Raw genomic sequence first — 21,392 nt, forward strand, 5'->3', positions numbered from 1 at the left:
GGCTCCTCTCTTCCTTGCGTTTATGCATCTCGACTATCTGTATGCAATCAGACTTCCATCCTTGTCATCACTTACTTAGCACTGGTAATCTCTGCTCTGGTTGTTTGCCAGTTGTTCCAACAGACCGCTCGGTTTCTCGCTGCCTGAGCTTTGTCTTCAGGCTTAAGACTCAATTAGTCCAGTTTCTCGTAGCAATTAGGTGCGCTTCAAGCTGGTATCCGTACCAATCTGCTGTTCAGTTTTCTGCATTAAACACCTTCTGTCAGTTATCCGTTCCTTTAGATATCTGTATCAGCATATTGTAGGAATTAGTATTTCTCAGATAAAGTAAGGAAAACCTGGAGCATTTAAATCGGTAAGATTAAACACACATGTTTAGCTTAGTATTTGAAAGACATAGTCTTGAGATACAGCGCACTGTTTCTACTGTAAATTACACAAAATGAAAATTCAAGTAAATTAAATCTTTTGGTTTAAGAGGCTTTGTGACCATAGCGGGCTTCAAAGAACAGCAGGCAAGGTGATAAACTCATGAAGCTGCTTCCTGCCTCCAGTGAGCACAGAAAGCACAAAATAATACAGATTTGGGTCTAAAAGCAACTAAATCTGCTTTCTCTGCTTTAATCACATCTGGACAAGATCTCTCTTTATAACTGGTGTTACTTTTCACAAGTCTTCAGGTTTGCTCCTCCGATTCTTCAGCACAAGCTTAGTGCCCAGAAATCCTGCCCTTGTTGGAAATGAGATTCTGCAAGAAGAGCTGGGACTAAGCCCATTACCCGATGTTTGCAAAAGCTGGCAATTAACTGGAAACTGACATTGTCCTCTTCTGTTTTGTTTTTGAAGATTACAGATATAAAAAGGATGAGCTGTTTAAAAGACTGAAAGTGACTACTTTTGCCCAGTTGTATGTATTGGTCCCTCGCTGGCCTCTGAAAAGCTATCTTTTATAAACAGCATTTTTGCTTTGTCTAAAGCTTTCTGTGTATTTATGTAGCCTGAGTGTATAATTCTTCCCTGTCAGCTTCTTCCTGTCCTCATAGATTTCCCTAAATAAAAGCAAACCGTTCATGCCAAATGTTTTCAGAGTAGTCAAATGCTTTTAGTTGCAAACTGAAGATTGTAGTGACTCTGTCTTGAAATTTGTTCCCTATTTTTTTGCCCATTAACTTAAGAGGATCTTCAAGCCTCTTACAAAAGAAAAGGGCTATCTAAAGTAGCATTCAAATCTGCTCTCATCGAGATTTGTGTCAAGGAGTCACAGCCTAAAGCCCCTCTCTTATAGTGGGTTTAACTGCAGAAGATGGGAAGGTTGTGACTGCAAGGCTTTCCGTGTATTTTTTTAATTAAAAGAAATGCATCAAAATATTAAAAAATTGAAAATTTTGTCAGTAAATAAAGAGCTGTGCGTTGCTTACTTGTTGGTTCAAGAAAATTAGTAAAAACTAGAAAAAAGACAAGCTTGCCTCTAAGGAAAGGAGGAGAGGGAAGGCTAAACTTGCAGATATTGAAGGAGTGGTTTCTGCAGACTCATATCTTTAGTTCCACCAGATTGTTAAGACCAATCCTGTGATTCTCACTGCCGCGATGAAGTGATTTATTTTGTGAGTATCGCAGGTCTGCTGCTCACAGACCAATTAACCACGTGGAGTTTTATCCAACGTAGTGTACGCTCTGAAATGTTTCAGTGACTGAACTTCATAAAAGTCGGAAAAATATTCTGCCTGCGTGGCACATCTGGCTTTCTTTATTATAAGGTTGAACGTTCTTTTTTTGCTACAACTTTTGCTTAATAAAGGACAGACTTGCAGTACAGGCATCCTATATGTGACCTTGAAGTCCAGTAGAAGTTCCATTGAGTTAAATGTGTTTTGGCTTGAGGCTTGTTTTTCCTTAAGCTGATCCCCGCTGTCTTTCATTGTCGTGCATGTGTATCAAGGTATCATTGCTTGCTTTGTTTCCTGCAGGTCATCCAGGTTGCCTCTCTATCTGATGAAACCTTAGAAGTGACAAATGAGGAGATCCACAAGCTGGAAGGTAACAATATTTATTGTAAGCACAAAGAGAAAGAGCTGGAGATCACTGTCATGTGGTGAACTGTGTCCTGACAGACATAGCTGACTATCAGTTGAGTCTTTTAATCAGGAGAAAAAATAACTTAACCTGTGGCCTGCAGCCATTCCACTTTGGAACAGAAACACTCCTAAAAACAGAAAGGCTTGAAAATAAGAAAGGCCTCGTGCTGCCAAGTTTATTGTAGTAACTCAGTAGATATCATGCATCGAGAATTACATTTTTATTGAATTCTTGAAATGAGATCGTGAGCCTTTAAAAATCATGTGTCTCTATTATTTTTAATATGAGGCTCTCAGTAAGTCATCCTTATAAGAGGATGAAGATAAGGCTGTCTTTAAGGGACATGCTTTCTTCTAAGAATAGAAACTGTGCTTAAAACCTGCGTGTTTATTTCCTGCAGCGTTTAACTCTTTGTACCCTTTTCTCTCCCCAGATGGTGATTCTGTTGCTCCAGATGCTGAAGTCACAGCAGGAACAAATGGGAAAGGAAGCCCCGATGGGACACCTAGTCCGGTCCTGTTCATAAACAACACAGGAGCCGGGGAATCCTATCGGTCCACGCTGCAGAGGTGCCTGATAATAATACACTATTTTCTTCCTGTCTTAGCAGATAATTATTTTTATTCAGCTAGCTATTTTAAATTGCTGCTAAGTGGCTTTATATTGTATTTCTCATTAAAGCCTGATTTTGCAGGTCTGGGGATGTGGGGTGTGAGCGATAGGCAGGTTTTCATGTTTGAGTGAGTTTGGTTTGAGGCTGTAACCCAGCACCGCCACCTGATAACTGTCTAAATGTCTGACAAAGAAATATGTTTGTGGGATTCATCCAGGTCCCTGGGTTCAAGAATCCATGTTACAAACTGCTCTGGTAAACTCAGTAATGTACCTTCCTGATGATCTTAATGGATTGTCCTGTGATTGAGAATAAGAGTCTGATTTCCAAACCCACTACATCCCTAGTCGAGGTCAGAGATACCAGGAAGACGCTGTAAGAGGAAGCTTGGTCTCAGCCCTTCCCTTGCTGCACCTGTGCAAGTGTTAACAGAAGAGTTGACAGGCTTGGCGATCACGTATCAAAGCCATCAATTTAGTCACCACTAAGGGTATCAGGAGGTTTCTGTTCACGTCCTGTATCCAGTCCGGTGACGAAATGGGAAACCTCTGCATAGCACTGCTTGTAGATGACTGACAGTTATTTATTGTGTCTGACTTGCTGAGATCTTGGCACTGGCAGCTTCTTAGCATTATTCTCCCTCACCCCAAAGTCGCTTATGACATAAAACACCTGGAATTAGCTGATCCAGAAGAGTATGGTATGTTCACATAGCAAAGCTGTACTCTGTTTATTTCTTTATATTGATAAAAATAAAATCAGTCTCTTATAAGGTAATGGAAAGCCTGAAATAGAATCTTTCCATTTTTATGTGGTGTCTGGCTGTACTGGAAAGTAATTGGGCTATTGGAACAGTTGATGTTTTCCATCACTCTGACCTGGCGAAGAAGTACAGAAGTGTTCAGAGTGACAGTTTGCACCGTAATCTTCTCTTTCCTCTTGTAGTGTGATAAGTGGCATTGGTGAACTTGATATAGAAAAGGACACTCCAAAGAAAGTGGACGCTCAGGCTAAAGACATGCCTTATCCCGACTGCCCCTTCCTGCTTTTGGATGTACGAGACCAAGATGCATACGACCAATGTCACATTATTGGAGGTGAGGAGGCCACGCAGCAGCCTCGTGTCAGCTGGGATCATATGTTAACTCTTTCTGTCATTCTGGCTGGCTTCATTTTTTTCCCCCCAAGGTGGGACATCACTTGGGTACAGAATGTTCTTAGCACTCATCTTCCCTGGAAAGGGATGAGGGGACCGAGCTGATGTTAGTCCCTTATTCAGTGGGTTTTCAAGTCTGTTCAACTCTAACAAGTCTGCGTCAGTTGTGTGATGGTTGGTATTGAGCCGCTATATGATTTTTCTCTTTTTCTCCTCTGCAGCTTATTCGTACCCTATTGCAACACTGTCTAGAACAATGAACCCATATACAAATAGTATTCTGGAATATGTATCCTTTACATATAAAGTGCTGGAATAAAATAAATAAAATTGAGGGGATGTCAGTGGGGGCTTCCAAAATCAATTGTAGCTATAGCAGTCATTGTGACCAGGACAATGCTTAACAGACAAAATCTGGTGATTTCAAGGAGGGTGGGAGGGGAGGTCCTTTATGCTGTCTGTGATTGCCTGGTGGGAGCTGCCTGAATTTGGCTTTTCTTGGGATTTTGACTGCTGGAAAGCAAAGCTGTACTACTTGGACCCCCTTCTCCTGCTGTTGCTGGAGTGCTGGGCTTCTTGAGGGATGCGTTCATCAAATCCTTTGGCTTCCTCTCAGCATGTTGATGGGAATTGGCTTTTCTGTGGAGGACAGAAAGAGGATTATTAGCTAGGATTAGGCTGATAATTTCCTGGATTGTTAGCTCGAGGGTTGCAGCGGAGAGGGGAGGCTGTAAAAGAAGGTGCTTCTTGCTATTGCCTGTTCCTAACTAACCATCAAAACAGTGGTGGACAGAACGGGGCTGTGCTCCAGTGGGGATTAGGCTGTGTTCTTCCAGCATCTGGTAAACCTCAGCTACTGAGAAATCGGTTTTAAAGCACAGGCGAAGGGAAGGCATGCCTGCCTGATGCTCGCAAATCAAGTAGGGGGTCTGTCTACAGTCCCATTTGTTTGTCTCTCTTTTTTTCTTTCTAAAAGATATTAATGGTCACCTTCGGTTTACAAATGAATCCTTAGCTTTTCTATCTATCAGAAAAACGCACATGGAAAAATCATCATTTTGTATGACAATGATGAGAGGTTAGCCAGCCAGGCAGCAACAACTATGTGTGAGAGGGGCTTTGAGAACTTGTTTATGCTATCTGGAGGTAAGTGGGGATGGGCAGGACTCCCTGAGATCTCCGTGGTTATACGGAGAGCAGAGAGCAAGGATTGTATGAGCTGGAGGTTGGAAAGAGTTGGATATTCAGCTCTGTTGAGTGTTTGCAACTGATAAAATCACGGATCCCTTCTTAGCTGGCAGTCACTAATAACGTGTGATCTGTATGTCTGCAGGCCTGAAGGTCCTTGCACAGAAAATCCCAGAAGGACTGATCACCGGCTCGCTCCCCGTGTCCTGCCAGGTGGCAGGTCCCCCTGGATCTGCCCGAAAAAAGACCTCTCCCAAAGTGCCACCCACACGTGCTGAGAATAAATGGAGATTCACTGCAGAGGATCTACAAAAGATAAAGTACTACCTGGAAGAGGAGCACATTCCTTCAGACACTGCCAGTAAGACTCCAGGACAAATGCTGTAGCTGCTTTCTGTAGCTCTTGAGCCTGCCCTGCAGCAGTTTGCTTTGCTGTTTTCTCTCCATGAGACTGCTGGGAGAGGGAGATTTTTTTTCTAAACTGTCTGAGAAAATCCACCAAAACCTATGCTATGCTGATCCCAGAGGACTTAAGTCTTATATAGCTACGTGATGGCAAATCCTGGCCCAGCTGAGAGCGGGCATATACCGTTCTGTCTTTCAAATTCTTAGCCCTGCACAAGTAGATAGAGACTGCCTAGAACCCCCTGCCGAATTATTGATGGCTATATATGTTTACAGGGAGAGCTGGAGAGACAGCCAGGGGCAATAGATCATTGGTGTGTCTCTATGCTCTGTCATTTGCACAGCTTCTGATATTTTCTGTTTGATTTTTTTTTTTCTCCCCCCCCCCCCCCCCCCCTCCCCAGGCCATCTTAGTCGTGGTTCTTCAGGCCGCAATTCCAAGGTGACAACCGCGAGGAGCAGCGCCACTGGCAACGTGGCATCCCTCACTGCCCGCTCGTTCAGCAGGAGCAGCCTCCAGAACAGGCCATGGAAATAAGCAGCGGTGTCTTCCAGTAAATGAATGTCCAGGTTCTGGGAACCCTGAGCAGTGCAGCCTGTTTGTCATTTTAGGAATCCGCAGGGAAAAGCAGCAGTGGTATGTAAATGGCAGCTCGGGTAAGGCTGGGGGAGCTGGAACGGTTGACGTTTCATAGAAGCAGGAACAGGATCACTTTGGCAAGGCGGAATTTTAGGTACAGTGTCAGGACAGAGTTATCTAATCGATTTTGTAGGGGAGGGAGGAAACTGGTAGTAAAGCCTGTGACCAGTAGAAATGGTTCTGCGAAGCTTGTAGTTCAGAGGAGTGAACTTCTGTCTGTAACACACTCCTCCTGTGCTGTGCCCGGAACCACAAACTGTGCAAACAGGAGAACGCGTGTGAAGATAAATGGGCCAGAAATCATCCATGAGCATAAAACGTGTTTTGTAGCAAAGATACAGACATTCAGCAACTTGCCAAAATGTTGGAGAGAGAATTCCGTAAGTTTGTTGGTTCGTTTTATTGGGGTTTTTTAATTTTTATGTTAATGAACAGAAGTATTAGTAATAAAGATGTTTGTGGAAATATCACCCAGCATGGCACTGTAACCTGACAGCCACGTTTACTTGTGAACAGTTTGTGAAACAATTCTGTATTTTTAAAGGTGAGCTGGAGGAGAAAATAACTTCATTTTCCCTCTTTTCTCCTTCATTGTCTAGAAGGCTTGGCTTCTAACTGTGCTTTTTCTGCTTTGTTCCTTGCCGTTGTTAGAGCTACTGTGTGGTGGTTTTGGTTCTAAATGAGATTAAATGAGAGAGTAGGCTGCCAGATGTGCTGAGCAGGGTTTTAGCTGGCATTTCTTAGGGCAGAATCATCTGCTGTGCCCTTCTTCTTGGTGTGCAGGCAAGGTGTCTCCTTAGTTCGACTGTGCACCGGTGGTTTGCTCCTTTTCCGACTTGCCAGAGCAGGTTGTTGGTCACTAGAGCTCTAGAAAATGATGTATGTGGAGGAGCCAGTCACTCTTCTGCTGACAAGGCTGACTTCCCTAACCATCATACAGGCAGCTGCGAGTCAAGGTTGGGGAGCAGGATGTCATTTTTGCTTCGTAAAATGATTTTGTGATACTTGGAGGCAAACTGTATTCTTCAGTGGAGCAACGAAGAGCTCTGCGGTCCCGGTGTCTGATAGAGGCTGGAAATGTGTTCCCAGCTACACCCTCGCCAGTGCTTTTGGAGTAGCCCCTTTAAGGTTAGAGGGGCTTCTGTCCCTAAAACCCAGCAGGAATCATGAATTGGGTAACTGAAAAGGGCAGGAAGATTTCATAGATAATGAGTATCACAGTTTTCATCCAATCTGTTCTTCCACCATAGCAGTATTGGCGGGATGACCTGGAAATCGTCTGAAACTGCCCGGTGACAAAGCAGAGTTGCCTACTAGAGACATCGTAGGTGGTTACGGAGGGATCCTGCTCTCTGGCCTTTACCTACAGGATTGCTTAGCTTGGTCCAGCTTTGGCTTCTTGGTCTTGTGGGGTTTTGTGTGTGGCTTTTTGGGTTTTGGTGGGGTTTTTTCCCCCCTTTTTGAAGTAGACAAGTAATCTTTAACAGATCCCAAAATCCCCCCCTGGTGCAGACCATCAGGGGATAATTCTGGTGAAAGGGCAAAGTGAGAGAAATTGCACATAATTTCCAGTTTGGCGGTTTAAGATTTGACATCCCTGAGCACATTTATCGTGTTTATTGTGTCTCCATGAGTCTTAAATCAGAGGAGTGCTGATACAGGGAGCGGCAGTCGCATCCTGATGAGAGCCATAACTTCAGTCCTTTCCAGAGAAGAGCGAGGTGATCAGCACAAACCTCTGATGCTGTGTTGGGATCCCCCGGAGGGAGAATAAGGGGACGAATCAAAGGGCATAGGGCAGAGCCAGCATTTAAAAAGTACTGAATGAAGTACTTCAGAGCTGAATGCCCCCGTGTGTTCAAATACACATCTATATTTTTATATGTAACAAAATCTGATTGCAGGGAGGTAACTTAAAGCTCTCGGCTTCCCAAAGAAGTCCTTGGATTTTAAGTTGTACAAACCAACTCTAATTTGTACAAACTCCCTTTCCAACCCTTCCGCTAAGGATTGCGCGTGTCCTGGGGTTCCATGAGCAGCGTGTGTGTAAGTATGTACTGTAAGGGTTGGGCTGGTCAGGTATGAAAATCAAAAATTTAAAGGTATTATTTCAGCCCATCCTTAGGAAGCTGGATGCGTCTTGCGAACCGCTCTGCGTTCTTACTTGATCGCACTTCTGGAAGACTTCTTGTTGGTTTAATTGTAGGCTTGTTTATTTTGAATGAAATAGCTCGTCTTCCTGTGTCAGGCCGGTTGGCTTTTCGTGGAACGGCAGCATCGCTTTTGGAGATTAAACTGGTTTTTAAACGTTCTAAGTGGGAGCTGCAGGGACCTGGATCTTGTCTTGTGCTTGGGAAGCTGACTCATTTCTTGGGGCTTTAGTTACTGATTGACAATGCTATTAGGTGGCCTAATAAAATAAATAAAAGCTAAATAAAGTTTTCAAAGGAGTTTGGTACTGAAGCATCGCAGAAATGCCCCATTTAGCTTTGAACGTGTAATGTGGCGCTCACATCTGCGTAGTCTGACCTTGATGTCTGGAGTCTGCTGCTCCATCCCGCTCTGTACGATACCTCCGTTTTTATGTCGTCATGAAATAAAAACAATGAACAAAGCATAATTCAGTTGGTATCTTGCCTAGGCATCATGAAAAATTATACTATTGGATTGATGTAGTTGAATGTGCACCGAAGAGGTGAGAGCCATTTGTTACCCCCTTGAAAGATGGGGCCTGGTACTGCACACAGGGTCTCCCCGGTGCGCGAGATCTTTCAGCTCCATGAGCGCTTGGAAGCGTATAAAATGCGTCTTTCTGAAAACAGACATGAGAATAGTGGTCGTTGTGTCGGCTTAAAATCCTGATTTTTGCTATCCGGCTGTGGGAGACAGATCCAAAATCCCTGGCTGCTCGGGGCTGCGTGAAAACCTCCTGAAACAGAGGGACAAAACTAGTCTGAGCTCTCTGAGATCCTCCAAATCCAGGGCATCAAAGGAAGAACTGAATGTACTTTCCCATCGTCTCGATGGATTTGTCCGGTTGTGGACTCTTTAACTTGATATGGTTTGGAGAATAATGTCAAACTATATAGTCTGGAAGTTTTAATTGTTTAATTTAATAAAAAGTAAACGACACCATACAGTTGAGTGCTTCTTTTCAGTTTGAGCTTTGACAACTAAAGCGAGAGTGTGGAACAGCAGGGGCTTGGCTTCCCCTCCCCGTGGGATTGCAGCGGGTGAGGAGGGACCAGCACTGTGAGTTGGTGTTCAACCACAAAATCACGCTAACCCAATTTCCTCATGTCCCGGAGCCACCCCGGTTCCCCGGGAGGGCTGGGGAAGGTGGGCCCCCCTCCTGCTGACACAGCAGTGGTGTCCGAGGTCTCTGCTTACACGGTAAGTGTCAAACCGAACCTCTTTCCCTGCTCTGACAGAGGGAAAACAAGCACTTTTGTTTTGTGTCCCACTATTTCCATGCCCTTTTAATGCCCTTTTCGGGCCACTGGGCCAGCGCGTGCTGTTTATGTTGGCTGCCACCTTGTGCATCTGCAGCAGCGCTGAGTCAGTCTCGAAAAAAACCTTTTCAGCGTGAAAAAGGGAAAACAACGAAAGGCGTTTCTAATCCTTTACATTTATTTAATGCATTCTTTTCCCTCTCCAGCTAATTCAACCATCGCTCGGCCCCCGATCCCGGTTAGTAGGGATGGTCCAACGTGTACTGCATGATGACCTTCAGCGCCAGCCACGTCTCCTGGGCGGTCGGGACGATCTGTTTGGCGGGGAGCAGGAACCCGTAGCGCCCCGTGTCCCGCAGCTCGAAGGTGAAGGAGTACTTAATGCCCTGGTTGTACGTCCAGTCGATGGTTCCTCCGCTCGCCTGATCTGAGTGGGGAAACAACAGGAAGGATGCGAAACGGTAGTCGCTCTGCGTCGTATGGATATTTCATGGCACCTGTTGTCTAAGCCGAGGTGTGAGCGATGATTTTGGCTTATTTTGGGGGGAACCACTTCTGCCCCCCCCCTTACTTACAGATAGTGGTGATGATGCTGCCGTACTTGTAGTTGGTGCCGTACAGAGAAGACAGAGCTGCGACTGCCTTCTCGGAAATCTCATGCTGGGAATACACAAAACAGAGAAAGATGAGCTAGAGGAGGGGAAATCCTGTGGGATACAGCCTGCAGGAGAGGTTTTTTTTTTGCTCGTGCCACAGGAAAAAAGGATGCCAAAGCTCAACGGCCTTAGCTGGGGTGAGTCCCCAGGGGCTGGCAGAGGAGCCAGGGCTGCTTCCCAGCTTGCCAATGCCACCTTCACAGTGCAAGATGGAGGTTGCTCCTCCTTGGAGAAGGAGGAGAGCAGCCTCGCGTCATCCCAGCCCCCTTCAAACCTCCGCATTAATTAGCCCTACCAGTTCCTTCTGGTCAGGCACTGGGGTGGTGGTGTAGCCGTAGGGGTAGAGCAGGAGCTGGGAGTAGCTGTGGATGGAGATGAAAGCCTTGATGTTCCCATGGCTCTTCACGAAGTCCACGATGGATTTCACCTCAGGCTCTGAGTTGGCATAGGGTCCATGGTATGTCTCAGAGCAGGCGTTCCCGCTGGCCCCAGGCCCTGGGGAGAAGTGAAAACACAGTGTTGTGGGTGTTTGGTGGCCTTTGGGTGGCTTGGAGAGTCACAAGGGTGAAGGGCCTTTTCCATTTCCAAGCCCAAGAGCTTTTCCCACCCCTCAGCTGCTTGGTGGCCAGCAAGGAATGCTCTTTGTGGCTCCTCCTAAACATTTGTATGATGACTTTCATTTGTGGTCGCCACCATGCTGGTCACTAGAGGACACCAAAGCCCTGGTGGAGCCCAAACCCACGTCTCTGCCATGGAGAGCAAATCCCATCTCTTCCCCAGGGGATATCACATGGGTCTTTCTGAGACAGAAATGGCCTCAGACTCTCCACCTGGAGGATGGAAAACGCCCCCTGTGAGGTTAGGGGGAGAGCTCTGACCTCCGAAACCTGCGTCCCAGTTGCGGTTGGGGTCCACACCGACGCAAACGGAGCCAGAGCGCCTGGACCTGGTCTTGCGCCACATACGATTCTGGAAGGGCAGAGCCATCTCAGCTGGTGTCCAGGGCAGGAGCTCCACCAGCCTCGAGCAAGTGTGGGGGCTGACATCTAGCGGGGCTAAACGTCACGGCAGTCCCCTTCCCATCCCATCCCATGGAAATGTGGATAAGGAGGCTTTGACATTTTGGGGGCCTTGATGTTCAGCACCCCAATCCTGCTCCCGAGCCCCATCTGGCATGGCTGTAGGACCTGGGGGGAGGAAAGACGGGGCATTACCTGGGTTTGGGTGAAGACGAAGCCGTCCGGGTTGGTGACAATCTCCAGGAAGATGTCCATCTTGTCCAGGATGGAGGCCACACCTTCATTATTCTCATGATCTTGGACAATCTAGAGAGGGTGGCAGTTTGAGGGTCCCTGGTGCTGCTGGAGCACCGTCCTCTCTGTGAGGTCAGCCACAGTGGCTGCAGGGCCTTGTGGCCCTTTGGGGACGTAAGCCGTATCCAGAGGTGCCCCTACCTTCTTGGCAAACCAGACGCCGCTGGCTTGCGTCACCCATTCGCGGGAGTGGATGCCGGTGTCAATCCAGATGGCTGGGCGGTTCGTCCCCCCTTTGCTGAACTGGAAGAGCAGAGTGTGTGTATGGGGGGGGTCAGCTTTGCCCCCGGCCCTGCTTCCCCCCTCCCGTCACTCCATGAACCCCAAATCCTCACCTTGAGCACGTAGAGGGGACGGTTCTCCGTCGACCGACCGATCTCAAGCTTGCTGACCAGGTTGGGGTTTTCGGCCACCAGCAGGTCCATGAAGGTGTAGATCTGGAGGTGGGGGAGAGGGATGGGAGGGGTCATGCCTGGCTCATCCCCTGCCCTTGATGCACATGGAGCAAAGGGCTTTGTAAAAGCAATTCCAGGATGTGATTTCCCTCCCCAAAATGCCCCGAATCTTGCGCTTTCTCACTTCATCCAGGCTGTGGTAGGTGGCATAGTCGAAGGTGTTGGTGGAGACTGGCAGCCCGCGGCGGCCGCGAAGCATCTCCATCTGCTCATCGTCCACCAGCGTCTGGGGGACACAGGGCAAGATGAGACTTCATCCTCCGCCGCACCGAGCCCCCGTGTCCCACCCTCTGCCACCGCTGACCTGCACGTCCTCAATCATGATGGAGTAGGAGATGCCGTTGGCCTCCAGGTGGGCTTTGAGGGGCTGCAGGCTGGGGAAGGGCACGCGGATGTCGACCGGCTGCCCCAGGCCGCGGGGTGCAAGCCAGAAATCCAGCTGGAGGGGGAGAAAACAAGATGGGGGGGGGGGTCAGATCTGGCCTTGGGCTGCCCCCCCGTACCAGCTTCTCACCAGCTGATCCCCATCATCCCACATCCAGCCCCATCCCTGCTCTACAGCGTGACTTAGGGGGGTGCGAAGTGCAGGGCATGGGCTGAGGAGGGTGTCCCCAAAAACCACCCCCGCTGTTGCCCCCGGTACCTGCAGCTCCTCGAGGTCCTGCAGCTCCTGCACCTTCTGCAGCTCCTCATCGTTGGTAGGGGTGATGCGCAGCACCTGGTGCCTGCAGGGTCAGGGGGTGCTGGGGGGCGCGGGACCAAGCTCTGGCCCCCCCATGGCTCCAACCTATCCCCCACCCCGGGGATTTACACTGAGCCTCTTCCCAGGGCTGTCTGTGTCACCTCGCTGCTGAACCAGCTCCTGCTGCCCCAGCCGGTGCCACCGTCCCCATCCCGGCCACCCCCCCACGCCCCCCCACCAGCCAGACACCCTACCCAATAAAAGTCTCGGTGCCAGCGGCCACTGCCACCAGGGCAGCCAGCAGCACGAGGGCCCTCATCGTCAGCCGAAAGAGCCCGTCCTGTGTCCCAAGGGCACCCCAGGGCCTCTTAAATCCCATCAGGACGGCGGCCGCCAGCCCGTCTGTCCCCTTTCCCACGGCCGTGGGAAGGCTCCAGCTGGCTCCGGCCAAGGTTGGGCACCGCACTCCCGCCGTCCCCCCTCTGCCGCATTCCCGATCCCAGCCAAACCCGTCCCGGGAACCGGCCAGGGCCGTCGGTGAGTCACCTGCCAGCGGGGCAAAAGGCGGGGAGTTGCCAAAATCCCACCACCCACGGCTGAGGCTCAGTGCCGCGGGGAGGAAAAGGGCAAAATTGGGTCAAGAAAGTGCGAGATGTGGATTTTGGCATGGGGTGGGGGGGAGGGGGTCCAGCAAGCTGGGGACCTAAACTGTGGCCCCGTTTCGGGGGGTGGTGGTGAGGAAATTGGTTTAAAGTTTGGCGCAGGACAGAGGTCAGAGCGGGTGATGGTCATCACAGGTGGAAAAAAATAAAATAGCAAATGCCTGAAAGCACTTTGCACCCAGCGATGGACCTGAGGGTGCCCAGTGTCCCCCCTCCCAGCCCCAAGGGAAGGGACAATGGAGCAACACTGCGCAAAACCCCAAAAATCTGGGGTTTGTTGCCCAAAAAAACATCCATTCCCTCCCAGGTCCTTCAGGGCTGTTGTCCCCAAAGGATGGGGACTTGTAGGGCCAAAGCCACAAGCGGGGATTAAACACCTCCAGGGCTGGGAATCCTTTTTCATCATTTTTTGGAAGTCTAGCGTGAAAAAAATAAAGGTGCCAGCCTTAAACTGTCAACGGTCTCCAGGATTATTTATTGAGATGAGGGGACACCGTGGCAGTCACCAGGCTCAGTATGGATTCTCCAGGACGTGGACCATGATGTCCAGCAGTGCCAGCCAGGTCTCGGTAGCGGTGGGAATGATCTGGGTGCTGGGCAGGAGGAAGCCGTAGCGTCCCGTGTCCCTCAGCTCGAAGGTGAAGGAATATTTCACCCCATTGTCATAGGCCCAGTCGACGGTGGTGCCGTCTGCCAAGTCTGCGGGGAGAAGAGGGGAGATGTGATCCCAACGCTGAGTGTTCGTGGTGGACACGATGCCGCAGGAAGGAGAAGGGACACTTACAGATGGTGTTCGCGATGCTGCCGTAGGAGTATTTCGTCCCATACATGGCAGCCAAGTCCCTCACCGCCTTTTTAGCCAACTCATTCTGCAAGTGAATGAAAAGTGATGAGACCTGGTGGACCAAGACCTTGGGGCAGCAGAAACCCCGGGGCAGAGGGATCTAGAGCCCAGCATCATTTCCCACCCCCTCTGGTCTTGCTTTTCCCCAAAACACCCTCAATTTTTGACAGACATCTTGCAATCGTCCTCCCTCTGAGAACCAAGTGATGAGCTTCAGTGTGCAGGTTGCATCTAACGAGAGAAGGGAGAGTCCTGCAATGATCCGACCGGACTCTTCCAGCAAGGCTGGCGGTTCCAGCCCCATGTCTACGTTTTGGGGCCATCTCACCAGTTCCTGGTGATGGGCTGCAGGACCTCTCTTGTAGCCGTAGGGGAAAAGCAGCATCTGGGAGTAGCTGTGGATGGAGATGACCGATTTCACATTCCCATGGCCTTGGATGAAGTCCACGACGGCTTTCACTTCGCGCTCAGAGTGGGCATAGGGGCCGCGGTAGAGGTCGGAGCAGGGATCGCTGCTGGAGCCGGAGCCTGGGGCAAGACGGAGGAGGCACCATGCGGGGGGGCTGCCCTGGGGAAGGGTCTGTGTCCCCCAGGTCTCTCCTCTCTAGCAATAACCTTCATGCTTGAGGCACAAGCGGTGCCCAACATGGGGACCTGGTGGCCTGGCTCTCACCTCCAAAGCCTGCATTCCAGTTTCGGTTGGGGTCTACACCGATGCAATCAGAGCCGGCGTTGACGGACCTCGTCTTGCGCCACAGGCGGTTCTAGGAGCAGATGGGGGCGAGAGTGTCACAGGGATGTGAATCCCCCTGCCATGGGGGACAGACGATGCCCTCCTGCCCAAGCATCTCCAGGGATGGCTGGAAACCTCCTCCACCATCCCATGCATGAAGGACCATCCCTCCCCACCCAAAAACCATGACCAGACATGGCTGCCGGAGCCAAGCTCCAGAAGTTCCCCCCCGCAGCGTCCCTGCGCTCACGGAGCTGTGGGTGAAGACAAAGCCATCAGGGTTGGCGATGATCTCAAAGAAGATGTCCATGCTGTCCAGGATGGCGGTCACAGAGGGGTCCTGGCCATACTCCTCAGCGATCTGCACGGGGAGAGGAGTGGGAGGTGCCTCGGTGGCCCTCGGGAATGAGGGATGCGACCGAGTGGCACCGCAGGGAGGTGTTAAAAAAGGGCTGGGGTAAGAATTGGGGTCTCATGTCCCAGGGCACACGGTCACCTTGTTGGCCGTCCAGACACCGGTGGCTTGGGTGATCCATTCCCGCGAGTGGATGCCAGTGTCCAGCCAGATGGCCGGCCGATTCGATCCCCCGGTGCTGAACTGCAGAGAGAGGGGGGGGTTCAGCCCCGCACCCTCCCAGGGCTGGGCAAGGTGAGGTTGCCCCCCCCCGTACTCACCTTCAGCACGTACAGGGATCTGTTCTCGTAGCTCTGCCCGATCTCGATCTTGCTAATGAGGTTGGGATGATCATCCACCAACACGTCCATCCAGTCGTAGATCTGAAAGGAGGAGTTGCTGGGTGACGAGGCTCGCTCTGGCTTTCCTTTGGGTTTTTAGGGTATCCAGCACCAGATGCATCATGCAGAGCTTCCCTGGAGAAGATCTGGTGCTTCCCCGCAGAAGACCAGGTGCTTGGACCCCTGTGCAAGCAGGGATGTGCACACAGCGAAGGTTTTTGCAAAGGCAGAATGAACAGCGAGGGGAAAAAAGCTCCGAGATGCCCCAACACCATCACAGCCTTCATCAGCCACCCACTGGTCACCAAGCACAGGGTTTGACCCCCAAAATGAAGTTGAAGGTGTCTTCTAGCAAGGTGGGGAGATGCCAGGAGAGGCCACGCTCCATGTAGAGGGATGCCTGGTCTCCCAGCTCAGCTAAAACCTCCACCCAGGGGAAGAGATGTGTCCTGGGGAGGGTCTCGCTGCCATCACAAACATCACCACATGGATGCAACCGTGGCATGGGCTGAGGGTCAACCCCAGCAAGACAAAGCAAATGCTCTGCAGAGCCAAAGTACCTCCTCTATCGTGTGGTAGGAGGCAAAATCGAAGGTGCTGATGCTTCTCTCTGTCCTCCTGGACTTCGTCATGTTTTTCTTTTCCTCATCCAATAATTCCTGTTTAGGAGGAGAAAAAAACCCAAACACCCACAGGCTGGAAGGAACAAGGGATTGGGTTTTTTTCTTCCATCTCATGGTTTCCAACTTTTTGGGGCTTCTGTTGGGACCGAGCCTTGCGAGTTCATGTTGCTCCCCGCCACAGCCCTTACCTGCACGTCCTCGATCATGATGCTGTAGGAAATGCTATGGGACTCCAAGAAGATCTTGACCGCTTGGAGGCTGGGGAAGGGCACCCGGAGGTCGGCTGGGTGGTCAGGGCTGGTGGGGTCACGCCAAAAGTCAACCTGGTGTAGAGGAGAGCAGAGAGCTCAGCTCCATCCCATGCTGGTGCTCATCTGCTGAGCTCCCCGGCACCAAAAGGGGTCTCATAGGAGTTTCCAATGAAGGATTTAAAAAGGTTTTAGGACAAGTTTTGGGACACGCATGGGTACCAAGATGGGTCAAGGTCCCTTTGCCTCACTCAACGGATCTTCTACAGAAACATCTTTCAGCCCACGTTGCCTGTTGGCTGCAAAGGTCCCTTTGAATGATGAGTATTAGTGATTTGAGCAGACACGGTGAGACACCGGGGTCGCTGTGTGCTGGTTTTGCTCTTTGATTCGATGGACGTATCTCCTTACATCAGCTTGGCAGTGCAGATGCTGTTCCCCACCACCCACCTCTCTCCTGCTGCTCCCACAGCTTAAGTTGTTCGCTGGGATTCACCCCCCACCGAAGCAACCAGGGGAAAACGCAGCAGGAGCAGAGTCGCATCGGAATTCAAGCCAAAAAGGGAATAAATGCAATGACATTTTAGGGCTGAATACTCAGCCTGGGAACCGCGATGCTGCAGTGGACGGGGTGTTCCCGCTTCACCTGAAACAGGAGGGCTCACGGTGCCCCAAGCTAAATATTATATTTACATCGTTATAAGTGACACGTGTGCAAAATGGGAAGGAAAATTGGATGTGAGGTCGAAAGGAGGAGGGAGCCCTAGATGTCACCAGCGTCTCTGTTTTACGCCGGGGGACGCTCGGGGCCCCGTCGCAGCTCACCTGCAGCTCTGCCCGCTCGCCCAGCACCCTGAGCAGGGCGATCTGCTCCTCGTCCCTGGCCGTGATGCGCAGGACCTGGTCCCTGCAGGGAGGCACAGCCATCAGAGCATACGGCAGGCATCAGGGGACGTGGGGGGGAAGGAGCTGAGCCTCCAGCGCTGACGTGGAGCCATCAGGGTGGAGGCTGCGAAAGGTCTACACCGGCTCGGTGGGTTGGAAAGTGCATCAGTTGTTGGAGGTTTGGTGTCGAGAGTGAAAAATGCAGGTTCAGAACAGCCGTGATGGGAAAAAGAGCAAGTGCCAGAGAGCCCATGGTGGTCTCCGTCCTTCCTTTGATCATGAGAGCTCCCAAAATGTTAGTAAATATCAAACATATAGACATTTTCTAACAGAGCCTCTGCTCCAGCCCAGCTGGGTTCCCCTGGGGATGGCTCCGGCCCCCAGCAGAGAAGGAACTGCTCTCCTTTCCCCAGCAGCAAGGTTTCTCCCTCCCAGTTCAGTCCTTCCCTTGGAAAAGCTCAGGGTGATGCTCCCAGGATTCGGCATCCCCTAATTCCTACCCTCCGCAGTAGCCAGGAAGGTGCTCAAAACCTCCCTCCAAAGCTGGGGTGAAACCCCATCTCTCCTGGCGTCCATGTGGCAAAAGCTGACAGAGTTCCCTCCTTTGGGATGTGGCCCTTCTCACTGACCCCCAAAGGAGGGCAGACGGGGCCGGACACCTCTCACCCCAGTCCCCGTCCCCGTCCCCACCCAGGGTGCCCCACCACCCCCTGCTTTCGGCAGGACTCACCCCACGAAAAGCCGCTCGCTGACGGCGGCTGCCACGAGAGCGGCGAAAACCAGGAGGATCTTCATGGTGAGTGGATGCAGAGGAGCCTCAGGGTGCTCCCCCCTCCTCCAAGGGCATATACAGCCCCCTGCTATAGTGCTCCGGGGGCACTCGTGGACCTTCTCACCAAGGCCACATCTGCTGTTCCTGCGGAGCCGGCAGCGACAAACAGATTAGCCGGGAACGGCTCCCGCCAGCCCAAATGTTTGCTTTATTTGGCGAAGTCAAGGAAAGAGCAGCCAAATTAGGGAGGATCTGATAACGTCTTCCTCGGCGCTGAGGAGGATGCGCGCCCACGCACCCAGCTCGACGTGAGTAGGTGTCACGGTCACCGTCATCACCCAACCCACGGGCGGGGGACGGTGGTGACGGTGGGGTCGTAGGACCCTGTAATACACAAGGACACGGCGCTTTGTTTCCATTAATTTCTTTATTACGGGTTACTCTTAGTAAGTTAATTATGATTAGCAAGTGTATATTACAAATTGCTGCAAAATTACCAGCAGAGAAGCAAGTATATATACGTATATATTTTTATGACTAATTACTTACATGCACACCTATCTATCGTATCTAAAATTCAAACTATATCTTTCAAATCATTACCGGTGCCCTTCCCCAAACCGCTCCCGGGAGTGGGGCCAGTTGTCGATGGATGAAGTCTCACTTCAAAGACGATGGGCGTCACGGAGACCGGAGCCAGGCGTCCCCGGCGAGGATCCCAGGGGTCGCACAGGGACCTTCACCTGGGGGTTATGCTCAGAGAGAGAGAAACAGGGGCTCGGTTTTGGGTAGAAAGTGAGTTATTTTTATGTCTTTAGTGTAGATGCATGAGTAGGTGCAGGACAGCAGCTCCGGGAGCAGCCGTTGCTGATTTCTGCTGTCTTAGGAGGTCAGTTGGTTATAGTGGTTCCTTTGTTCCGTGGGTTATAGCAGCGTCTTTGTTCCCCAGGTTATAGCAGTGTCTTTGTTGTGCCCTTATCTACGATGCCCCTGAGCTCCCACCTGCTCTCGTCAAGGATGCTCCGGGTTGCCGGGCCGGGTTCCCAGGCTGGCAGACACCACCTCCCTCAGTATTTTAGCAGACATCTTCTATCCGTGGTTTTTCCCACTAAAACCAGGTAATCTTTCTGGTTGTGCCCACGGCAGGGTGTGTGGCAGGGAAGGTGTCGAGGCTGGGGCTCCATTACAGCTTCATAATGTGGAACCGGTGACGTCGGTGAGCTGGTCCTGGCTGGTGGGGCCAGGGGGCAGGTCCTCATTGAGGCAGGATCACGGGGTAGTTGGGGTGGGTCACAGAAGGTCTGTATCGGACCTCCTGGACGAAGCAAGGTCAGCTCTGGGGGCAGACCAGGTCCCCCCATGTTGTGTCTTGGAGTCCCTGGGCAGCCCCTCTGGGCGATGTGTCCCACTGCTGGACTGTCCTCCTGGTGGAAAAGCATTTTCCTGTGTCCAGCCTGTCTCTCTCTTGTTTCAGGTGACGCCATTGTCTCTCCCATCACGCTTTGTGGTGAAGAGCTTGGCTCCAGTTTCTCAATAACCTCTTCGTAGGGATGGGAGGGTCCCCATTAGGTCACCCCACCCCAAAGCTGTCTCATCTCCAGGCCAAACCAGCCCTTCTCCCTCATCATCCCATGATGGGACACATCCTGCTGTTCCTCTTGGTGGCCTCCATTGGTCTTGCCCCAGGTCTCTTTGGTGTCATGGGTCCAAAAACTGGATGCAGCTGCCATCAAGCCATGCACTTGCAGGAAGAGGGGCCTGGTGGCCTCAAGACCTGGACGGTTGGAATGAGCTTCAAAGGCAGGGCGAGGCCACAGGTCTACAACCCTGGCTGAGGCTCCTCAGGCTCTGCGGCTCCTCAGGCTCTGCAGCTCCTGCCCACCGCCTGCCACGAGGTCCCCACGCCGGTGGCAGATCGTCTGTGTCCAAGAACCAACCGTGTACCCTGGGCCATCCCCCTCAGCGGCGTTTTACCAGCGGCGTTTTTATAGCTGGATGAAGGACAGGATTCTGGAAGGGTGGGTCAGTTTGGGAAGCAGGTGGCCACCAGCCATGGCCACGAGCAGAGGGGACAGAGATACGTGCAGGGAGCACCGGCTGCCCCGTGCTCATGTTTGCTTTCCAAAACAGCTGCTATTAACCCAAAACCAAACCCACGTGGTGCTTCCCGATGCCTCAGCTGCACCTTCGCCTCCTTCTCCCTGCCGAGAGCCGCGTGCCCTTTGAGTCTGAACTGGCATTTCACCCGCTCCGTCAGGTGCGTTCATTCTCCTGCCAACCCCCGGGATCACAGGGCACGGAGATAAACCTGTTAGACTCGATAACCTCTGCGGCAGCAGCAAGGATTGCTGATCTCCGATCCTTCAGGGCCCTGAGCTGTTTGCTCTTAATCCCCAAGAAATTAGGTGGGTGAACAACAGAACGAGAGAGGGGGGCTCTTGAGGGACCGTCGGACTGGCCGTGCTGGGTGAGAGCAGGCGTCCTCCCACCTCCACCCTCCAACTGCGCCCCGCTGGGCAAATCTGGGAGGGAGAAAAGGGGCAGGACAAATATATGGGGACATGAGGCCAGGAGACCCCCCCTCCCTCCCACCAGCCCGGCAGTGTCCTGAGGCTCGATAAAGGAAATTAAATTCCTTTAATTAGTCTCACAGCCTGGATTACGCTGCTTGACATCAGGCCCTCCGCACGAGCCCATTCTGTCCCCAGAAGCGAGAGCTGCTGCAGCCCCCAGGTTTACAAGAGCGGCACCACGGAGTCGTTTTGCACAAAAAACCGAATTCTTCCCTATTCCCTCTAAACAGCCACTGGACGCTACTGGAGCGGACAATAGGGCAGGCTCCGGTAATCCCCCCCAGCTGTAGTTGCGCTCCAGGAATGGAGCAACTAACTTTCTCGGTGATCCAGTTTGTCATTCAAGTGTTTCAGCAGCTCTGAAGAGCTCACACGACTTTCAATCCACAAATTTCAGAAATACTTTAGAAAACCCGCGCCCTCACCCCGCCGCCGGGAGGCAGTTTCTGCCCTGGGGACAGGGCTGGTTGTGAGGAGGGGGCTGCTGCGAGGGCAGGGAGGTTTGCAGAGGTCCCAACGCACCGCTAAGGGCTCGGGTCGCTGCGAGCAAACACATTTCGCATTTACTAATAGAGATGGAGCTGCAGAGGGCACCAGGCAGGACAGTTTGCAGCTCGGGGACGAGCATCACCTCCTTTCCCAGCACACCTTCCACCCTCTTATCGCTGTTCCTACCGTGTC

At 51.4% G+C, this 21,392-nt stretch overlaps 3 protein-coding genes across 3 annotated transcripts in view; 1 reads left to right on the forward strand and 2 right to left on the reverse strand.

Moving 5' to 3' along the window:
• Positions 1-9,210, forward strand: part of CEP41 (centrosomal protein 41) — a 14,193-nt gene extending 4,983 nt beyond the window's left edge. The window contains exons 4-11 of the mRNA XM_063323750.1: positions 847-911; positions 1,968-2,037; positions 2,510-2,645; positions 3,635-3,786; positions 4,067-4,134; positions 4,877-4,991; positions 5,179-5,394; positions 5,843-9,210. Of these exons, the coding sequence (XP_063179820.1) occupies positions 847-911; positions 1,968-2,037; positions 2,510-2,645; positions 3,635-3,786; positions 4,067-4,134; positions 4,877-4,991; positions 5,179-5,394; positions 5,843-5,976 (956 nt within the window). The 3' untranslated portion in view covers positions 5,977-9,210. The remainder of the gene's footprint in view (positions 1-846; positions 912-1,967; positions 2,038-2,509; positions 2,646-3,634; positions 3,787-4,066; positions 4,135-4,876; positions 4,992-5,178; positions 5,395-5,842) is intronic.
• A 512-nt stretch (positions 9,211-9,722) lies between these two features.
• LOC134511109 (carboxypeptidase A1-like) lies at positions 9,723-12,990 on the reverse strand. Its single transcript, XM_063324573.1, has 11 exons — positions 12,891-12,990; positions 12,598-12,679; positions 12,259-12,393; positions 12,079-12,180; positions 11,835-11,936; positions 11,641-11,742; positions 11,401-11,511; positions 11,065-11,155; positions 10,482-10,681; positions 10,106-10,190; positions 9,723-9,957 (listed from the first exon to the last, which is right to left on the reverse strand). The coding sequence occupies exons 1-11, from the start codon at positions 12,953-12,955 to the stop codon at positions 9,770-9,772; spliced, it is 1,263 nt and encodes a 420-aa protein (XP_063180643.1). The 5' UTR covers positions 12,956-12,990; the 3' UTR covers positions 9,723-9,769.
• Positions 12,991-13,809: 819 nt separating this feature from the next.
• LOC134511113 (carboxypeptidase A1-like) lies at positions 13,810-18,179 on the reverse strand. The gene is made up of 11 exons (XM_063324587.1): positions 18,097-18,179; positions 17,307-17,388; positions 16,422-16,556; positions 16,171-16,269; positions 15,551-15,652; positions 15,372-15,473; positions 15,126-15,236; positions 14,816-14,906; positions 14,471-14,670; positions 14,083-14,167; positions 13,810-13,997 (listed from the first exon to the last, which is right to left on the reverse strand). Exons 1-11 carry the CDS (start codon positions 18,159-18,161, stop codon positions 13,810-13,812), a joined length of 1,260 nt encoding a protein of 419 aa, XP_063180657.1. The 5' UTR covers positions 18,162-18,179.
• Positions 18,180-21,392: the final 3,213 nt, after the last annotated feature.

The sequence above is a fragment of the Chroicocephalus ridibundus genome, chromosome 1 (assembly GCF_963924245.1).
Source record: "Chroicocephalus ridibundus chromosome 1, bChrRid1.1, whole genome shotgun sequence".
Lineage (NCBI taxonomy): Eukaryota > Metazoa > Chordata > Aves > Charadriiformes > Laridae > Chroicocephalus > Chroicocephalus ridibundus.